The sequence below is a fragment of the Esox lucius genome, chromosome 10 (assembly GCF_011004845.1).
Source record: "Esox lucius isolate fEsoLuc1 chromosome 10, fEsoLuc1.pri, whole genome shotgun sequence".
NCBI lineage: Eukaryota > Metazoa > Chordata > Actinopteri > Esociformes > Esocidae > Esox > Esox lucius.
Window position 1 is genome coordinate 22,564,912 of NC_047578.1, and position 17,221 is coordinate 22,582,132.

The 17,221-nt window shown below is 40.6% G+C and overlaps 1 protein-coding gene across 1 annotated transcript; it reads right to left on the reverse strand.

The window, feature by feature from the left end:
• Nucleotides 1-1,511: 1,511 nt before the first annotated feature.
• On the reverse strand, nt 1,512-8,632 carry psmb2 (proteasome 20S subunit beta 2). Its single transcript, XM_010900271.5, has 6 exons — nt 8,430-8,632; nt 7,633-7,755; nt 7,407-7,477; nt 2,356-2,518; nt 2,050-2,099; nt 1,512-1,705 (listed from the first exon to the last, which is right to left on the reverse strand). Exons 1-6 carry the CDS (start codon nt 8,518-8,520, stop codon nt 1,601-1,603), a joined length of 603 nt encoding a protein of 200 aa, XP_010898573.1. The 5' UTR covers nt 8,521-8,632; the 3' UTR covers nt 1,512-1,600.
• Nucleotides 8,633-17,221: the final 8,589 nt, after the last annotated feature.

Here is a 17,221-nt window from a genome sequence, read left to right on the forward strand (position 1 = left end):
GCAAACATATGCTGCTCTTCCCGTCAGATTCCGGTGTTCGGGAGAGGAGGGATTGTTTAATGTTTATTAATCACCTGTCTATGGAGGAGGAGACCAACACAGGCGTGCGCACATACACCACTGATGTTCCCAATTCTGTCCCAGTTTTCCCATCTGACTGTAGAGCAGTTATCTTTCTCTTGAATGCACTGGAAAATTACGGCGATAGGTACGTCTTTTGACAGGTGGCTAATGGGAGTCTATAGGCTATGTAGTTACCTAATATAAACATATACTTAAATATACTGTGTACACAACACACATTTGTATGACTGTATTTGATCTGGTACAAAACTAGTATTCTCATGGAAATGCCAGGGTTTCCTTCGGTTACAGTGGGATGATGGGGTAGTGAAATTAATCATTCATATCCTTAGTTATATTCTATGCCACCTAAAAAAGGTAAGTTATATTTCTTTTACAAAATATAAAATCAAGACTGTTACAAATAGTCAAAATGATGGGACAGCTGTTTTCACTACCTTTTCAGAACCTCACCTCACGGGAAAAATTGCATTGAGACGGTTTATTATTCATGATGTTTTGACATTCGGAGAGATCTTAGACCCTTCATCTGTACAGAATCCCTAATACCAGATTGTTTTTCTTACATTTTCTAATGCTAAAACCCTCACTGGTGTGCATGACCAAACGTATGTAATTTCATGTTATCTGCCAAAAGCATTGTTTCCCATCCATGTGCCAATTATTTTTTGCAAACTCAAAACATTTACCATTGTTGAATGACACGAAAATAGTTATTTGGCCAATTACATCAGTGAAGAGTTTGATCTAGCAATGAAAATAGTTGAAAAGACAAGTACCTGGTACTTACTGTAAAATATGATGGTGGTCTTTGTTCTAAGTGCATTTTGAGGCCTCTGGTCCTGGGGTTCTTGTGAGTCAATGACATCATTACCTTTACCCAGTAACAGGATATTTAACCAAACACCTGTTTGCATCTGCCAGGAGACTGAAATTTGTATGTGTATCACAATAAAATAACCAAACATTTTAGAGGGTAGTCAGCAAACACAGTGAAGAGTATGAAGTGCATCATGGAAATCTGGAAAGACTTTCTATGCAGGAATGTACCTTCAACATTTTTCAAATATTCCGATCAGATGTCAATCAATTTAACCTCAAAATATTTTCTCAAAAAGGGTTTTTCCTGAGCAACTAAGTGGATATTGACAATAAAGCAAGTATTTGAATTACTCTTAATGTAATCTTTTTTAAAACCATATATACATTCAATTATGAAGAGTTATGATCAATAATGTTAAAATGTTTGATCCTATTGATGTTTATTTTCACTCATGAACGCTAACTATGCATGTACGTGCAGGACACACACACACACACACACACACACACACACACACACACACACAGGGTTAGACAACAGAGCACGCAGCCAGAAGGCTGTTCCCTTCATAGGGGACAGAGGAAAGCACCACGGGACAAAGAGATATCTCAACAGTGTGTCACGATTTATTGGAACATAAAGAGCAGGGTCTACGGTAGAAAAATGTGGCCATTAGGGGTGAGCAGTGAGCGGTCACTTGGCGCCCACGGGGACGAGCTTCTCCAGGTCATGGATGCCGTCCTTGTCAATCAAACGGACACTGAAGGAGGGCAGGTTGATGATGAGGCGCTTGTTCAACTGGAAAAGATAGAAACAGAAAGTCGTGAGTTAGTCAGTTCACAGCTCTTGGCCTACCAGTGGCGCCACTCGAATAGAGGGGATAACAAGTTACTGAAAATGTACTAATAACGATTTCTACGTTTTAAATATCGCAGTAACGCTTTCCCGCTGCAGAGTAAAATTATCCAATTACAATGTGCATTATTTCTGACACATTCACCCCCCCTCCCCCCGAAAACTTTCTGGTTCAGTCAAACATGATTCAGTCAAACGTGATGGCTTGAAACCAACTAATGAGACGGTTGGTGAAGCACTGCCGTTATCCCATTTCACTCCAGACAGATAAAAGCGCCAAAGCCCACCTCCTCAATGCACTTCTTCAGCAGCTCCACGGCTTCGTCGCGAGTCAGATCTGAAGCGCGCCAGTGATTAGAGAGAGAGAGATACATGGTTAACTACAAATCCTGATGACGTTGAACTTAAATATGAGATCTTGTCAATCATTTAGCATGCCGTTCTGTTACAGGTTGGAGACAGAGCGTAAACAAGGAACTGTGGGGAAAAACAGAAGGGAATAGGGGAAACAGACACGAGCATCAAAACGGGAGACAGCCAGACAAGATAAAATTAGCGGGGGAAAGGGAGAGAAAGAGAGAAAGATGGCCCACCTGGTCTGTAGTAGCGGTCGAGGATGGACAGGGTGAGATAGGCTCCGTAGCCATGGGCAGCAAAAGGGGCTTTGGCCAGAGCAGACAGGTAGTCCATGAAGTAGAGCCCAGGGCCATCTGTCTCATCAAACCCGGCCAGCAACAAGTTCACATGGTATGGAGTCTAGAGGGAAAGGGAAGAGAGAAACCGAGAGGTGTAGGTCAGCGAAGATACAGGGAACAAATCATTTCCATAGCGCTGTTGTAATGAGTGTTCTCTGGAGACAGGACGGACGATATATACCATGCGGAAAAACCACGATGAACGACTATTTACGCTGGCGTACAAAACCCATCGCCAGTCGAGTGGCAGGCTGCCAGCCACTTTTAAGCGGCAGCGGGTGATTAAACAGAAGGCCAGTGAGGAGTCGCCTAGCTACGGCTTCTTTCCCAGCTCGCGCAAACGTTCGCCGCTCCTAATTATCAGCTTTCATTTTGAAGTTAGCAAACCGGGGAGATTAAACAACAACAAAAACAACAGCGGTACGGGCGCGCGGGGAGGGGTGCGAAAATGCGGCGACACAAGGGGGCGGGGGCACGGGTGGGGTGGGGGGTATGGGTCGGGGTAGAGTTGAGGACTATTGGGGGGTGGGGGTCTTGGTGTCACCAGCAGTGTGACATCTGCTGGGAGACGACACCCCCGCTGCTCTCCCCCAACCCCCCGCCACACACATACACACACACCCCTCCGCTCCCGCCTGCACCCCTATGCCCTGGAGTAACGCCAGGGCTCATTAAAAACTTCTGAAGTCGTCTCCCGCTCTCCCTTCCCTCTCCCGTAAATTACTTCTTTTACCCTTCCAGCCACTCACTTTCAATGAGCCTCTTCTCCACTGTGCAATCCGGCTCCCCACCATTTCGCTCCTTGTTAAAATCCTTCCATCAGGAGAAATTACAATTTTTTGCACATCGGTCATGGCGCGCAACGCACTGGACTGGCATTTTGACAATTGTAGAGTTCCTGGGTTAAAATGGGAGTTAAACGTGCTGCTGCCGTGAAACGAATGCTACGATTTTGCCGCTAACCATACAGGGGCCCTTGACTCGCGGCCGGCTGTAGAGCAGTGGCTCTCAAACTGGGGGTCACGATGTTGTCAATTACGCTACACAGGATATCGCTACTATTTGTAGCTCCTGTGCACGTATTTGCCTGTTTTCATGCAGGATTTTAACACAGGCCTACAGTATTGCAAGAAACGGTCAAAAAAACATCTGTTCTGTTCTTCAGAACCAAAAATGCTCCGGTTCTGCCCGCAAACAATTTGAGTCGGACTATGTAAGTAGTCCAAAAACAACACCTGGAGGTTCACGGATCATTTGCATATTGCATAAGACACCTGTAACATCCCACAGCCTTCTATTATATGGGAATGTAATATATTTTGGGGAGAAAGCCCTCATTTCCCCAAAGTAATGGCCATGCCGTAAATCAGATCCTGCAAATCCTGCTCGATCAGGACTCAAGAGAATTTCACAAAATATCCCTTGCTGATATTGGCTGCCAGCACTGTTCAGCACAGTAATACCATATTTTGTTGCCGAATCTTGAGTTTTGAAAACGTCTTTCGCGGCGGGCCATGCTCTGGTGCGAGTCCGTGGAGGTCACAAGGTCAGAAATACATAGCACTGAGGGCTGCGGGGCCGAGCGTTTCAGAACCAACACCTTAACAGTAGAGACACAGCAGCGGACTAACGTGACATCACCTGAGCCGCACTAACCCACCTCTAATTTGAACACCTGCCCTGAGAATCCATGTCAGTCGCCACAGGAGAGAGGAGGGGAAACTTGCCAAGCTCCCTCTGGAGAGGATGTGTGTTGCCAGGCCATGCTTGAACCCACTGGTTCTCCCCCAAAACACCCCAGTGGTATCATCAACCCCTCCCCCCAACTCACACACCTAACAGACACCTGTCTCAGAGGTTACACTGTAACAGCACAGAGATGGCCCTGGCATCAAAATGACTCTTCCTCCCGACGTCACCTCAGAGGGCCCCAGCCACCTGGGTAAGGGCCTCGTGAATCTGGCACCTGAACTCACAACATTTACACCTTCAAAAAAATGTATAAACATTAGCAACCGTGGTAGGCACTGAAATAGAAAGGGGGGTGTGTAGGAAGCGTCGTCGGTTCTGGTGATGTGAACCATAGTAAAAAGTCAACCCCAACCCCACTCGCTCCCCCTCTCCGCTTCCACGTTCCAGCGCTCCCCTCTCTCTCTCTCGTAGCGTGAGGCCTCAGGACATGTTCTCTTTATTGGCATTTCTCCTCAATCTGCTGAATTAATTGTTCATCTGCGCTGGAACAGGGGAGTCATGTGCAATATGGCACTAGTAATTATTTGTGCCCGTGCTGCACTGAAAGAGAGAAAGCCCATATGCGATGCTAGCGCCACACAAACTGTTGCTGTGGCCTTTATGCTGAATCTATAAAGAAGCAAGAGGGCTTTCTTGTTCTTTTGGACACGACCCAAAAAGGATGGTTTAGTAAAAAAAACAAAAAAAAACATGTCAATGGAGACCCCTCAGCGCAGGCCGTTGAAAAGGTACGACGTCCGATTTTTGGGAACGCGACGGTTTTGTGAAACGTGTGCAGTTGGTTTCGGGCGTCTTTAGCGTGGCTCGCCTTTCTTTCATACTCTCCTCTGAAGGTTGGTGCTTCCGCCAGGGGGTACTGAAAGGCCCAGTTGTTGTTTTGGATTTCTGGTAGGTACAAAGTAACCCCCCATGACAAGTTATACAGCTCATCCCCCAAGGTTTGGAAACACAGGAGAGAGATGCTCTTTACTCAGCGGCTCAGTAATAGACTTCTGGTAAGAAAAAAAATACACTCAAATGTCAATAATAAAAATAAAAGAAAAAAATCCAGTGGCCATTTGTTTGGCAAACTCGAATATCACAAGTGTTAGGGAAACACTGCTATCAAATGGTCTTCAGCTGGGTAACTACACACACAAAAAAATCTCAATTAATTAATTGTTATCAGACCTCAAAAGTAGTCTCCTAACATGGTTTTAGCATCAATAATGACTAAGAGTTAGGGCCACACTATCACATTTACATAGATTACATGTTCAGTGTTCATATTGCAAGAGCACACAGTATTTTGAACCATTCCGATCAGAAGCCATAATGTCAATTTTATACTTATAATACTTTATAATTGTTCGACACTTTGGGCGCCCTGACACACGCCACTCAAGCTGTGCAGTTCCGCCTCCTCACTGTTAGATTCATATACGTTTGTATAATGTTGTTCAGGTTAAATATATTCAATAGACTAGGAGGAACAACGCTGTTTGGTACTTGCCATTAAATAAGTCACTATATTTCTAGAATTTCAATAGCTAAATTGGATTTTTTTGATCTACATAGATATAAGAAAATCACAATAAGTCATGTAGCACATATTATTCAACCCTACTTATATTTTTCTACAAAATAAATATTTACTTTTGTAAAGAATGGCACTAATTTGAAACCTGCAAAACCAAACAGAACACCAGAAGCAGGCAAAAAATGTAGACTGACATCAGCAGCAGACTCAACGGCATCCACAGCATCGTCTGTACCGTGGTGACTTCTGGGTATACTTAAATGCTCCTGGGACTCTGCCCCCACCCCCCTCCCTGTGTCCCACATTCCCTCCTCAGACCCACTAATTGTTTTTTGTAATTATTTTCACCCTCCTGCTATTGTGACAGGCAACGGCTGCACTCTTCCTAACAAATTAACCTCGTCCCTTCCAGATGAGATTCAGAGGGATAGATACAACGAGGCTTGACTCCTGTGTTTTCACACACCACTTTCTCACACACCTAAGCACTTCTCAACCATACAGAAATGCTTCCGTCTCTCTCTCATTTTTCACTCACTCAAACACACACTCCAGGGAGGAGGAGCCCTGGGAACAGGTGGGTTGCATTATGATTTTGGCGCAGGTGTTGCGTGTCCTTTGAGACTGGAGCGACACCACATCAACCTGACACAGAAGAGATGCACAACGCAGAGACAAAATGTGTGTGACTCGTTTAGCAGCCACTACCCAGGCGTGTCATGAGTAGATTGACACATTTAGGTTTCAATTGGACATTTAATTAATTTTGCAGGTGTTACAGGTCCTACTCGGACTTGAACCCGGGTCCTCAGTTTGGGAGTCAGGCGCTTTATCAAGGAAACCAAGGGCTCTAGCGTCTGTTGCTAGAACACCACTTAAGGTCTCGGGGACTGAGGTTTTCACTCATTGCACAGCACTCGCTGGCCTCCGTTACACAGACGGCCAGGTCCCGAGCAACTTATGGTTTCATCTTCAGATAGCTAGGTAGGACAACCGCACAGCCTAGTAGTATTAAAATAATTTTTACTCATTGAAGTTGCTATTAGTTTAGTTTGAAGGAATATAAGCATTTACAAAACACACACTGGAAGCAGCCAACACGTTTTCTCTGTTATTAAAAACCAATGGTTTGTAAATGTTAAGTGTCCAGCATAGCAGGACAGTTGAAATTAATTTCCATCTGAATATATGATAATAGGCTAAGCTTCAAAAGCACAGAGCACCTAGGAGTATAATATTATTTAGCGCAAGAGCGTTAACTTGATTCATTAATGAAATTACTAATCGATTGGCTAGCGAAAGCACCTAAGCTATGTCACGAGCCTATGCTTTAGCTGTTATATTAGCACATAATCCGCTATTGTCAATCAGGGGATGGCTGCATTTAGATTTAATTATTTCGCTTAGAAACTTCTGCAATTAAAAAGATACCCATTCCACCAAGGTAACAGACCTTCCAACACAGCTGGAAAACGTGTTGCAAAAACAAGTACAGTAATTCACTGAGTCCATATATTGCACACATATCCGATGTAACACCTTAAGACAGAACATTTCTGTTTAAATGACTGAACCAACTGTACTAACTACATACATGAAGGAAAGCTTGGTCGGCCTAATTACAATGGTAGGCTAGGCTTTACCAGAGAGAAAAACAAGCTCTACATGAAACAATTACCCTGCTTCGAAGGTAGTCTGCAAGGTTTTTGCGTGTGAAGTTGGCTGCCGCTGTTGGACTGAGTTCATAACCTGAAAGACAAGAGGGCGGAATGAAAACACAAAGCCCATCAGAAGTCACCACTGCGTAACACATAATGGGGGGTCCATAAATCAATTTCTTTTCGATCTATACTTGCAATGAGGATGAAAAAAAAAAAAAAACACATTAAGCGGGCAACACTGACCGTTTCTCATTTTGTAGAGCTGAATATTCTTCTGGATGTACTCTGCAAACTGTACTGTATCTCCAGCCTCTCCTACACATAACAACAGAATCTTGTCGCTGAGCTTGAACATCTTGTCTTGGTCTGAGGGCGATAGACACTTCAGTTATTGGATCATACACTGACATGTTAAACATCATGCATAACAATACAAAAGAATAAGAAAATTTTTACAAGTCAGTTAGATTACACATCACGTATTTGTTTTGGAGGAAAATACTGCAAGTCATTCGGGCTGTTGAGTGTGCATTATGAAAGCATGTCTGCTTTCACTTTCACCGTTCAATGAGAGCAAGCTAGCCTTTTTAGCAAGTTAGGTAGCACAAATTTGCATATCACTTGAGTGGACACGCAAATTAGCCAATTTATACAAACGTTACTTAGTCCAACACAGCTGTTACAAATACATTGGGGAATAGTTACATTAGTTAACTGGCTAGGTTTCCACTAAGTTTATCTATTGGTGAGGCTATGAGTGCTTTCTAACTAATGAAATCTCAGACAGCAGATGCTAGCTAACTAGCTACTATAGCTAGCTTATAACATGCAAACAACACAGTAGCATGCGCAACACAAAAATCCTGACTTGTGGCTTACGTTTCTTCATATAATTTAAAATCCTATCATACACATACTTCAGGTTTTTCAGACATCAAACATTTAAGAAATCAGGTAATGGCTGAGAAACAAATGCCGGCTAAATAGCCAGTTACCTATAGCTAACATAGCTAACTAAAAGCAAACGAGCGATGTCATACCCTGTTTCATCTGAATGATGCTGCTTGCTGCAACATTATCAGCAGCTACAAGGACAAAGTCTGGCCCCTGAATCCCGATCAAATACTCCATACTGTAATTTCAAAGTTATAATAAGTAAGGTTTTCCCTGAGCAACACTGCAACCTCGTTCGTTCACTCAGATTACACAGCAAAAGTTTAACGGGTGGCGCAGAATGGTGACGTCACCAAATATGAAGCTTTTCCCCTTCCCATGTGACAGAGGTATTTCAGAATCAGATTCAGAATCAAGAGTTTTATTGCCAAGTTTCACAACAAACAAGGAATTTGTTCTGGCTGTTGGTGCAACAATGAATACAAAAGTAATATAGGAAGTAAAAATAAATAAGAACAGCGTACTGAGCATAAAAATAGTAGACTGTGCATGAATAAATTACTAAAAATAACTAAATGTACATGTAAGTTGCACGATTTTGTTCAGCTGAGGGTTGTTTATGTATGTGGGGAAGGGTAATATATTTATCCATTTAAGGGTTGTGTGTGTATGTTGGGCTATTGTCAATTTGGTTTTAGGGGCATGTTCATCGGGCCTAGTTTTGTAGGAGAAAACGTTCTTGTGGTGGGAGGTTTTGGTCCTGATAGACCTAAGCCTTCTGCCAGTAGAGAGAGCATTGAATAGCCCATTTCTGGGGTGAGAGGGATCATCCCCAATCTTTGCCACTCGCCTCTGCATCCTGGAGGGGTATATGTTGTGTAGAGGTGATAGATTGCAGCCAATTACCCTCTCTGCAGAGCAGAAGATGCATTGCAGCCTGACTTTGTCATTGACAGTGGCTGCAGCATACCAGACGGTGATGGAGGTGGGCAGGAAGGACTTTATGATGGCAGTGTAGAAATGCACCATCATAGTTGTTGGCAGGTTGAACTTTTTCAGCTGTCGCAGGAAATACATCCTCTGCTGTGCTTTCTTTGTAAGAAAGGTGATGTTCAGCTCCCACTTGAGGTCCTGGGGGATGATGGTGCCCAGAAAGAGAAAGGACTCTACTGTGTTGACTGGGGAGCCACCCACGGTGATGGGGGGAAGAGCAGCTGGGCTTCTCCTGAAGTCCACTATCATCTCCACAGTCTTTAGGACATTGAGCTCCAAGTTGTTCTGACTGCACCAGGACACCAGATGGTCAATCTCCCACCTGTAGGCAGACTCATCTCCATCAGAAATAAGTCAGATGAGGGTGGTGTCTGATGATTTGTGCTGCTTCTGAAAGCCTTTTGCAATTGATGAAGGCCTATTAACATCTATACCATCTCCTGTAAAACTTACATTGTGTTCAATTACATCAGCTCTCCTGAAAGTGTGACAGACGCAAAGACTCCAAGTGTTCATTAAATCCTCTTTTTGGCTGTGCTTCCTACCTAATGTATTTTGGGTGAGCATCTCTGAATGGTATTCATGGTTATATGAATGGGTCATTGAACCTGACTATGAACGTGCCTTCTTTGGCAGCTTAGACATTTTATAATATCATATCCCATACGGAAAATAAAAACATTTTAAATATTATTGAAAAAATATTTGGGATACATTTAATAAAAATTGGCCAATCAATGAATGTATTTAAGGAAATGTAATTAATACATTTAGACTACATTTACAAATAATTTACCAAATGCATATAGAATGTATCCAAAAATGATGTAGATGCATTTGAAAATGTATTAGTAAATATACTCAAAATATTTTTCAATACAATTCGAAATATATTTTTGAATACATTTAACACTTTTTTTAAACTTACAGTGGTGTTTAGCAGGTTGTGTCTCAAACCTGTGAAGGTTGGTTACTAGGTTGAGCATGCTAACCATTACTCCAAGCAAGGATATCTTTATCAGAGGGGCCAGTTGCTGAAGTATATTGGTGACTACAAGATTAAATGCATTTTGAAAATGTATATACAGTGGGGAGAACAAGCATTTGATACACTGCCGATTTTGAGTGGTTCCGTAAGAAGCATCTCAAGGTCCTGGAGTGGCCTAGCCAGTCTCCAGACCTGAACCCAATAGAAAATATTTGGAGGGAGCTGAAAGTCCGTATTGCCCAGCGACAGCCCCGAAACCTGAAGGATCTGGAGAAGGTCTGTATGGGGGAGTGGGCCAAAATCCCTACTGCAGTGTGTGCAAACCTGGTAAAGAACTACAGGAAACTTTGATCTCTGTAATTGCAAACAAAGGTTTCTGTACCAAATATTAAATTCTGCTTTTCTGATGTATCAAATACTTATGTCATGCAATAAAATGCAAATTAATTACTTAAAAATCATACAATGTGATTTTCTGGATTTGTTTTTTAGATTCCGTCACTCAAAGTTGAAAAGTACCTATGATAAAAATTACCAACTTCTACATGCTTTGTAAATGGGAAAACCTGAAAAATCGGCAGTGTATCAAATACCCACTGTATATATGTATTTCAACACATAAAGATGTTATCAATTAATCACTCATGATGAACATTATGAAAGGGTTGTTTGTATATTCAATGTGTCAGGACAGGTATGCTGCATTTGTTTCTATTTGTCCTATTATTGGTTGTAATAAAATATAGATTTTTGCAGAAAACCCATCCCTGGGTTATTCCAATGGGACCCCACAATCCTTGCCAGGCCCAATATCCACTGAAACCTGAGGCCTCTAAGGGAATAACACCTGTGTTTAGCTGCTAAAGAGATCTTGGACTCAGTTTGTGTTCCTTGTTGAAATAAAGGTATGATAATTTACAGGTCTGCAGGGAATTGATAAAATATATTCTTACATGAACGTCATTTTGGACCATGAACATACATTTTTGGAAATACATTTGGACAAAATTGTAATGTATTTATACATTTTTAAATACATTTCAGAATAAAAGGTGAAATAAATGTTTATACCTGAAATGTAATTTGAATAAAGTTAAATGTATGTATACATTTCTAAATACATTTCAGAATAAACAGTGAAATACATTTTCATACCTGAAATGTATATTGAATAAAGATAAATATATTCTACATATATTCATCATATATCCTACATCCATGTATTTTGCATTGCAAATATATATTTATTTTCTGTATGGGATGAAAGACATGCTTTAAAGTTTGGTATAGTAGCTGTCCCAAAAACGTATCCATAAAGACAAAAATGATTAACACAATCATAAGAAATATGCCTTTTCAGAGGAATAACTCTTATAACAGATTTCCAAAATGTTTGGGTCAATTTCTGGATTTTATGAACAGAGACTGATTGTTAATTGTACATTATCTTCCTGTAGTATTCACTCCCTTGGATTTTTCCACATTTTATTGTTACAACATAAATTCAGAAAATGAAATTAATCAGGATTTATTGCCACATAAAAGTCCATAATATCAAAATGAAAAATAAAATCAGCAAATTATTCTAAATTAATTTTAAACACAAAACAGAAAATAATTGATTCCATAATCATTCCCACCTTTACAACACTACAGCTGAATTAGCTATGGTACAACCAGTTGAATGGAGTCTACCTACATGCAATTAAAGTGTTTCACATGATTTCAGTATAAATACACCATTGTTTGGGAGGTCCCACATTTGATTTGTGCAATGCTTAATAAAAACAAAATCATGAAGACGAAGAAACAATCGAAGTAAATCAGGTTATAACAACTGTGGCACCAATGGTTATTCAAAAGCACTAATCAGTGATGGAACATGAAACCATTTCCAAGGCACTGAATATAAAACAAAAAGGAAAAATTAATCTCAAGAAAATCTCAAATAATCAACTGCAAATACCATTAGTAGTTGATTATTTCAAGTTATTCATCACATGGGAACAAGACAAAAGCAAAGGTTTCAAATGTAAGGACCCGTAGAGAGACACAAGCAACTTTACCTTGGAGCCATCTATAGCTGTGTCCATGTATATTGTGTTGTGGCCACAATCATGTCCTAAGAGCTGAACCTGCTGACTAAGGTCCTGGTTCTCATTCCAGCATCAGTATTGATTTCACATTCTAAGACAATTATTGCTTAGTCCAACACAGTCTATTTATTACATTGGATTTTAGACAGAATTTCGTCTGGCTTCTAATCAATGAACAGATTTTTTTTTTCCAGAGGTTTATATATTTTCATAATGCAATTAATACACAAATCACGATGACGATGATCGAAGTAATACATGACTACTCATTCTCCCAAAAAACCTGGCCTCTACAGTAGCTTTTTTACTTCAACTCTAAGGTCAATATTTGGCGCCGGCCTAATACCACACATCATACTGAGAATACCATCTTTACCGTGAAGCATGGTGGAGGCAGCATCATGCTATGGGGATGCTTCTCTGTGTCAGGGCATCAAAAGCTTGTGAAGATTGAGGACAAAATGGATGCAGCAAAGTACAGAGAAATCCCAAAAGAAAACCTGCTGAAGTCCGGAAAAGAACTGGGACTTGGAAGAAGATTCATCTTCCAGAAGGTCAATGTCTTGGAGTGGTATGATCAATGCCCAGACCTCAATCCCATTGAGAATATTGACACAGTAGAAAATTGCTCACCAATAGTCCTCATTCAGCTTGACACAGATTGAGTAATATTGCTAAGAAGAATGACCTGATGTGCAATGCTAGTAGAAACTTATCCAAACAGACTCATGGCTGTAATTGCTGCTAAAGGTGCCTCTATGAAATATTTAATAAAGGGGGTGAATACTCAATCAGTACTTTAATTACTTACTTTGGATATGAATTTAATTTAGAACAATATGTAGATTTTATTTTTCACTTTGACGTAACAGACTTTTTGTGTTGATCTGTGGCAAAAACTCTGTTTTGTTGTAAAATAAAATGTGCAAGTCAAATTGCTGTCCAACTGGTATTTCATATCTTAAACAATATTGTTTCACCTGGCAGCTGTGTTCATTTTATTTTATTTATAATTAAATAAATATATTGATAGGCATATACACTACCATTTAAAAGTTTGGGGTCACTCAGAAATATCCTTGTTTTTGAAAGAAAAGCATGTTTTTTGTCCATTAAGGTAAAACCAAATTGACCAGAAATACAGTGTAGACATTGTTAATGTTGTAAATTACTATTGTAGCAAGAAACTGCACATTTTCTATGGAATATCTACATAGGCGTACAGATGCCCATTATTAGCAACCATCACTCCTGTGTTCCAATTGCACGTTGCTAATCCAAGTTTATCATTTTAAAAGGCTAATTGATCATTAGAAAACCCTTTTGTGATTATGTTACCACTGCTAAAAACTGTTGTGCTGATTAACGGTGCAATAAAACTGGCCTTCTTTAGACTAGTTCAGTATATTCAGCATCAGCGTTTACAGTCGATTAGAGTCTCAAAATATCCAGAAACAAAGAAGTTTCTCCAGAAGCTCATCAGTCTATTCTTGTTCTGCAAAATGGACGCTATTCCATGTGAGACATTACCACATAATTCAGAAAAAACATTTCAACAGATCAGGAACACTTTCTAGGAAGTGGGCATAGATGTGTCAGCCACTACCATCCTCAGAAGACTACACCAGACTACAGAAGTTGGACTGCAAGGTGCAAAAAACATAATTAGCCTCAGATTCATGATGGTTTAAATATACCTAATAGAGCCTACAGCATTCTGAAGAAAAGGTCTTGTGACTAGATGAGATGAAGCTAAACATGGGTCAAAGATATGACAAGTGGAAAATGTGAGTCAAACAAGGTACTGGCATACCAACCTGTGAAGAAGTTGGAGTGGGTGTTATGTTTGGGTATGTATGGTTGGAGTGGGTGTTATGTTTGGGTATGTATGGTTGGAGTTCGTATTATGTTCAGGTATGTATCGTTACAACTGGAATGGACTCACTTGTCTTCATTGATGATCTATGGTCAAATACAACCAAATGTCTCCATTGTTGGATAGCGCTTCAGGACAATAATCCCAAACACACTGCCATAATAAACAAAAAGTGCCAAAAAGTGTCCAGACTGGCCATTTATGAATCCAAATGAGCATGCCTTTCACATCCTGAAGACAAGGGTGAATGGAACAAGAACAAGCAGGCTCAGAAACAGACAGGAACAGAAGACAACTTCAGTATACACCTGGCAGAGCTTAAAATTCTAACAAACTGCTTTGATGCGGAGGCGGCGTCATCTTTGAGGCGGCCTCCCGGGTGTTGTTTAGGAGGAACAGGCTTTGGTGGTCATCAATCTGCCTCTTCACCTTTCTTCTACAGGTCTTCCTTCTCCTTCCCTGGTTTCTACATTGTTGGGGCTGCGCCAAGGTGAGGGCAACAGTGCTTGGATTTTCCCTCTGGACTTCTCCAGCATTTTCTTAAGGCTATTCCCCCTACCTGCTCACTCTGAGCCTTCAAATCCCTCTGTTGATGAGGCTCCAATGAGTTTCAGATGGGCAGGGGCAGAGCTAGCCTTGCTGTCTGCCACTGGAAGGTTCTAGGAACTTGCCTTCTTTATTGGGGTGTTCGTTTGACGCTGAGGTAACAGGTGGGTGCACATTGGTGCCACAATTGTTGTATATTTAAAAAGAAATTGGCACTGAAGCAGTTGTCATCTTTTTAGGAGGGACTGCTAATTTGGTCCATTCTTCTTTTTTCAGACTACTCTCCCAAACTGGAAGTCATCTGGGTCCACATGTGATAGGGCAGGGGATGCTTACTCACCAGAAAACATTAGCTTTGCAGGCACCTGAACTGCGTTAGGGAGTGACGTCAACAGGACACTCCCTGCTGAGGTCAATAGGGAGTGGCTAAGTCTGTTGCAACATCTGGGAAGCCCTGGAGTTATTTACTGTTGAAATTGAGAACCAGAGTATGATGTTTTGATGTTATGACTATTTTATATAGAGTTGATGTTTATGTTTTTACATTTTCTATTGTTTTTAAAGGAATTTCTAAAGGAGAAGTTTGTGATTCATGTAAGTAATATGAGTGGCCAGTGAAGGAATGATCAAAACAAGCCTGTCCTACCCAAATTCTTTGATTACTCAGAGTACGGTCATACATACAATGTGGAGAAGTATTTGATACACTGCCGATTTTGCAGGTTTTCCCACTTACAAAGAATGTGAAGTCACATTGTATGATTTTTAAGTAATTAATTTGCATTTTATTGCATGACATAAATATTTGATACATCAGAAAAGCAGAACTTAATATTTGGTACAGAAACTTGACCAGGTTTGCACACACTGCAGCAGGGATTTTGGCCCACTCCTCCATACAGACCTTCTCCAGATCCTTCAGGTTTCAGGGCTGTCGCTGGGCAATACGGACTTTCAGCTCCCTCCAAAGATTTTCTATTGAGTTCAGGTCTGGAGACAGGCTAGGCCACTCCAAGACCTTGAGATGCTTCTAACGGAGCAACTCCTTAGTTGCCCTGGCTGTGTGTTTCGGGTCGTAATCATGCTGGAAGACCCAGCCTCGAACTTCTTCCATTTCCTAATAATTGCGCCAACAGTTGTTGCCTTCTCACCAAGCTGCTTGCCTATTGTCCTGTAGCCCATCCCAGCCTTGTTCAGGTCTACAATTTTATCCCTGATGTCCTAACACAGCTCTCTGGTCTTGGCCATTGTGGAGAGGTTGGAGTCTGTTAGATTGAGTGTGTGGACAGGTAATGAGTGGAGAACAGGAGGGCTACTTAACGAAAAACTAATGAGTCTGTGAGAGCCGGAATTCTTACTGGTTGGTAGGTGATCAAATACCTATGTCATGCAATAAAATGCAAATTAATTATTTAAAAATCATACAATGTGATTTTCTGGATTTTCTTTTTAGATTCTGTCTCTCACAGTTGAAGTGTACCTATGATAATAATTACAAACCTTTACATGCTTTGTAAGTAGGAAAACCTGCAAAATCCTCAGTCTATCAAATACTTGTTCTCCCCACTGTACGTTGTCGTGTTTTGATTGTCACATTCGCATGTAAAAATTAAAAAGACCTCAATAGAACTTCGGACTCAAGACCAATAATTTTCTCTTACACTGTGTACCAAACAGCATTAAAACCAAATGTGTTGCTGGAAAACATTTTTGTGAAATGTCTTGCGGAGATTTGCTTGTGCCTACAAAATATTGGAACTAAGTAAAGATGACTGTATCATCAGAGCATTGTAAATTAAATGTGTATTTTGACAAATTATAGGTAATTAATTCGTGAATATAGAAAAATGGAGGGGGTAAAACCAAGCCTTGAGGTACCACTGTTCTAAATCTAAGAAGTTAATACAGGTAATGAGTGGAGAACAGGAGGGCTACTTAAAAAAAACGAACAAGTCTGTGAGAGCCGGAATTCTTACTGGTTGGTAGGTGATCAAATACCTATGTCATGCAATAAAATGCAAATTAATTATTTAAAAATCATACAATGTGATTTTCTGGATTTTCTTTTTAGATTCTGTCTCTCACAGTTGAAGTGTACCTATGATAATAATTACAGACCTTTACATGCTTTGTAAGTAGGAAAACCTGCAAAATCCTCAGTCTATCAAATACTTGTTCTCCCCACTGTACGTTGTCGTGTTTTGATTGTCACATTCGCATGTAAAAATTAAAAAGACCTCGATAGAACTTCGGACTCAAGACCAATAATCTTCTCTTACACTGTGTACCAAAAAGCATTAAAACCAAATGTGTTGCTGGAAAACATTTTTGTGAAATGTCTTGCGGAGATTTGCTTGTGCCTACAAAATATTGGAACTAAGTAAAGATGACTGTATCATCAGAGCATTGTAAATTAAATGTGTATTTTGACAAATTATA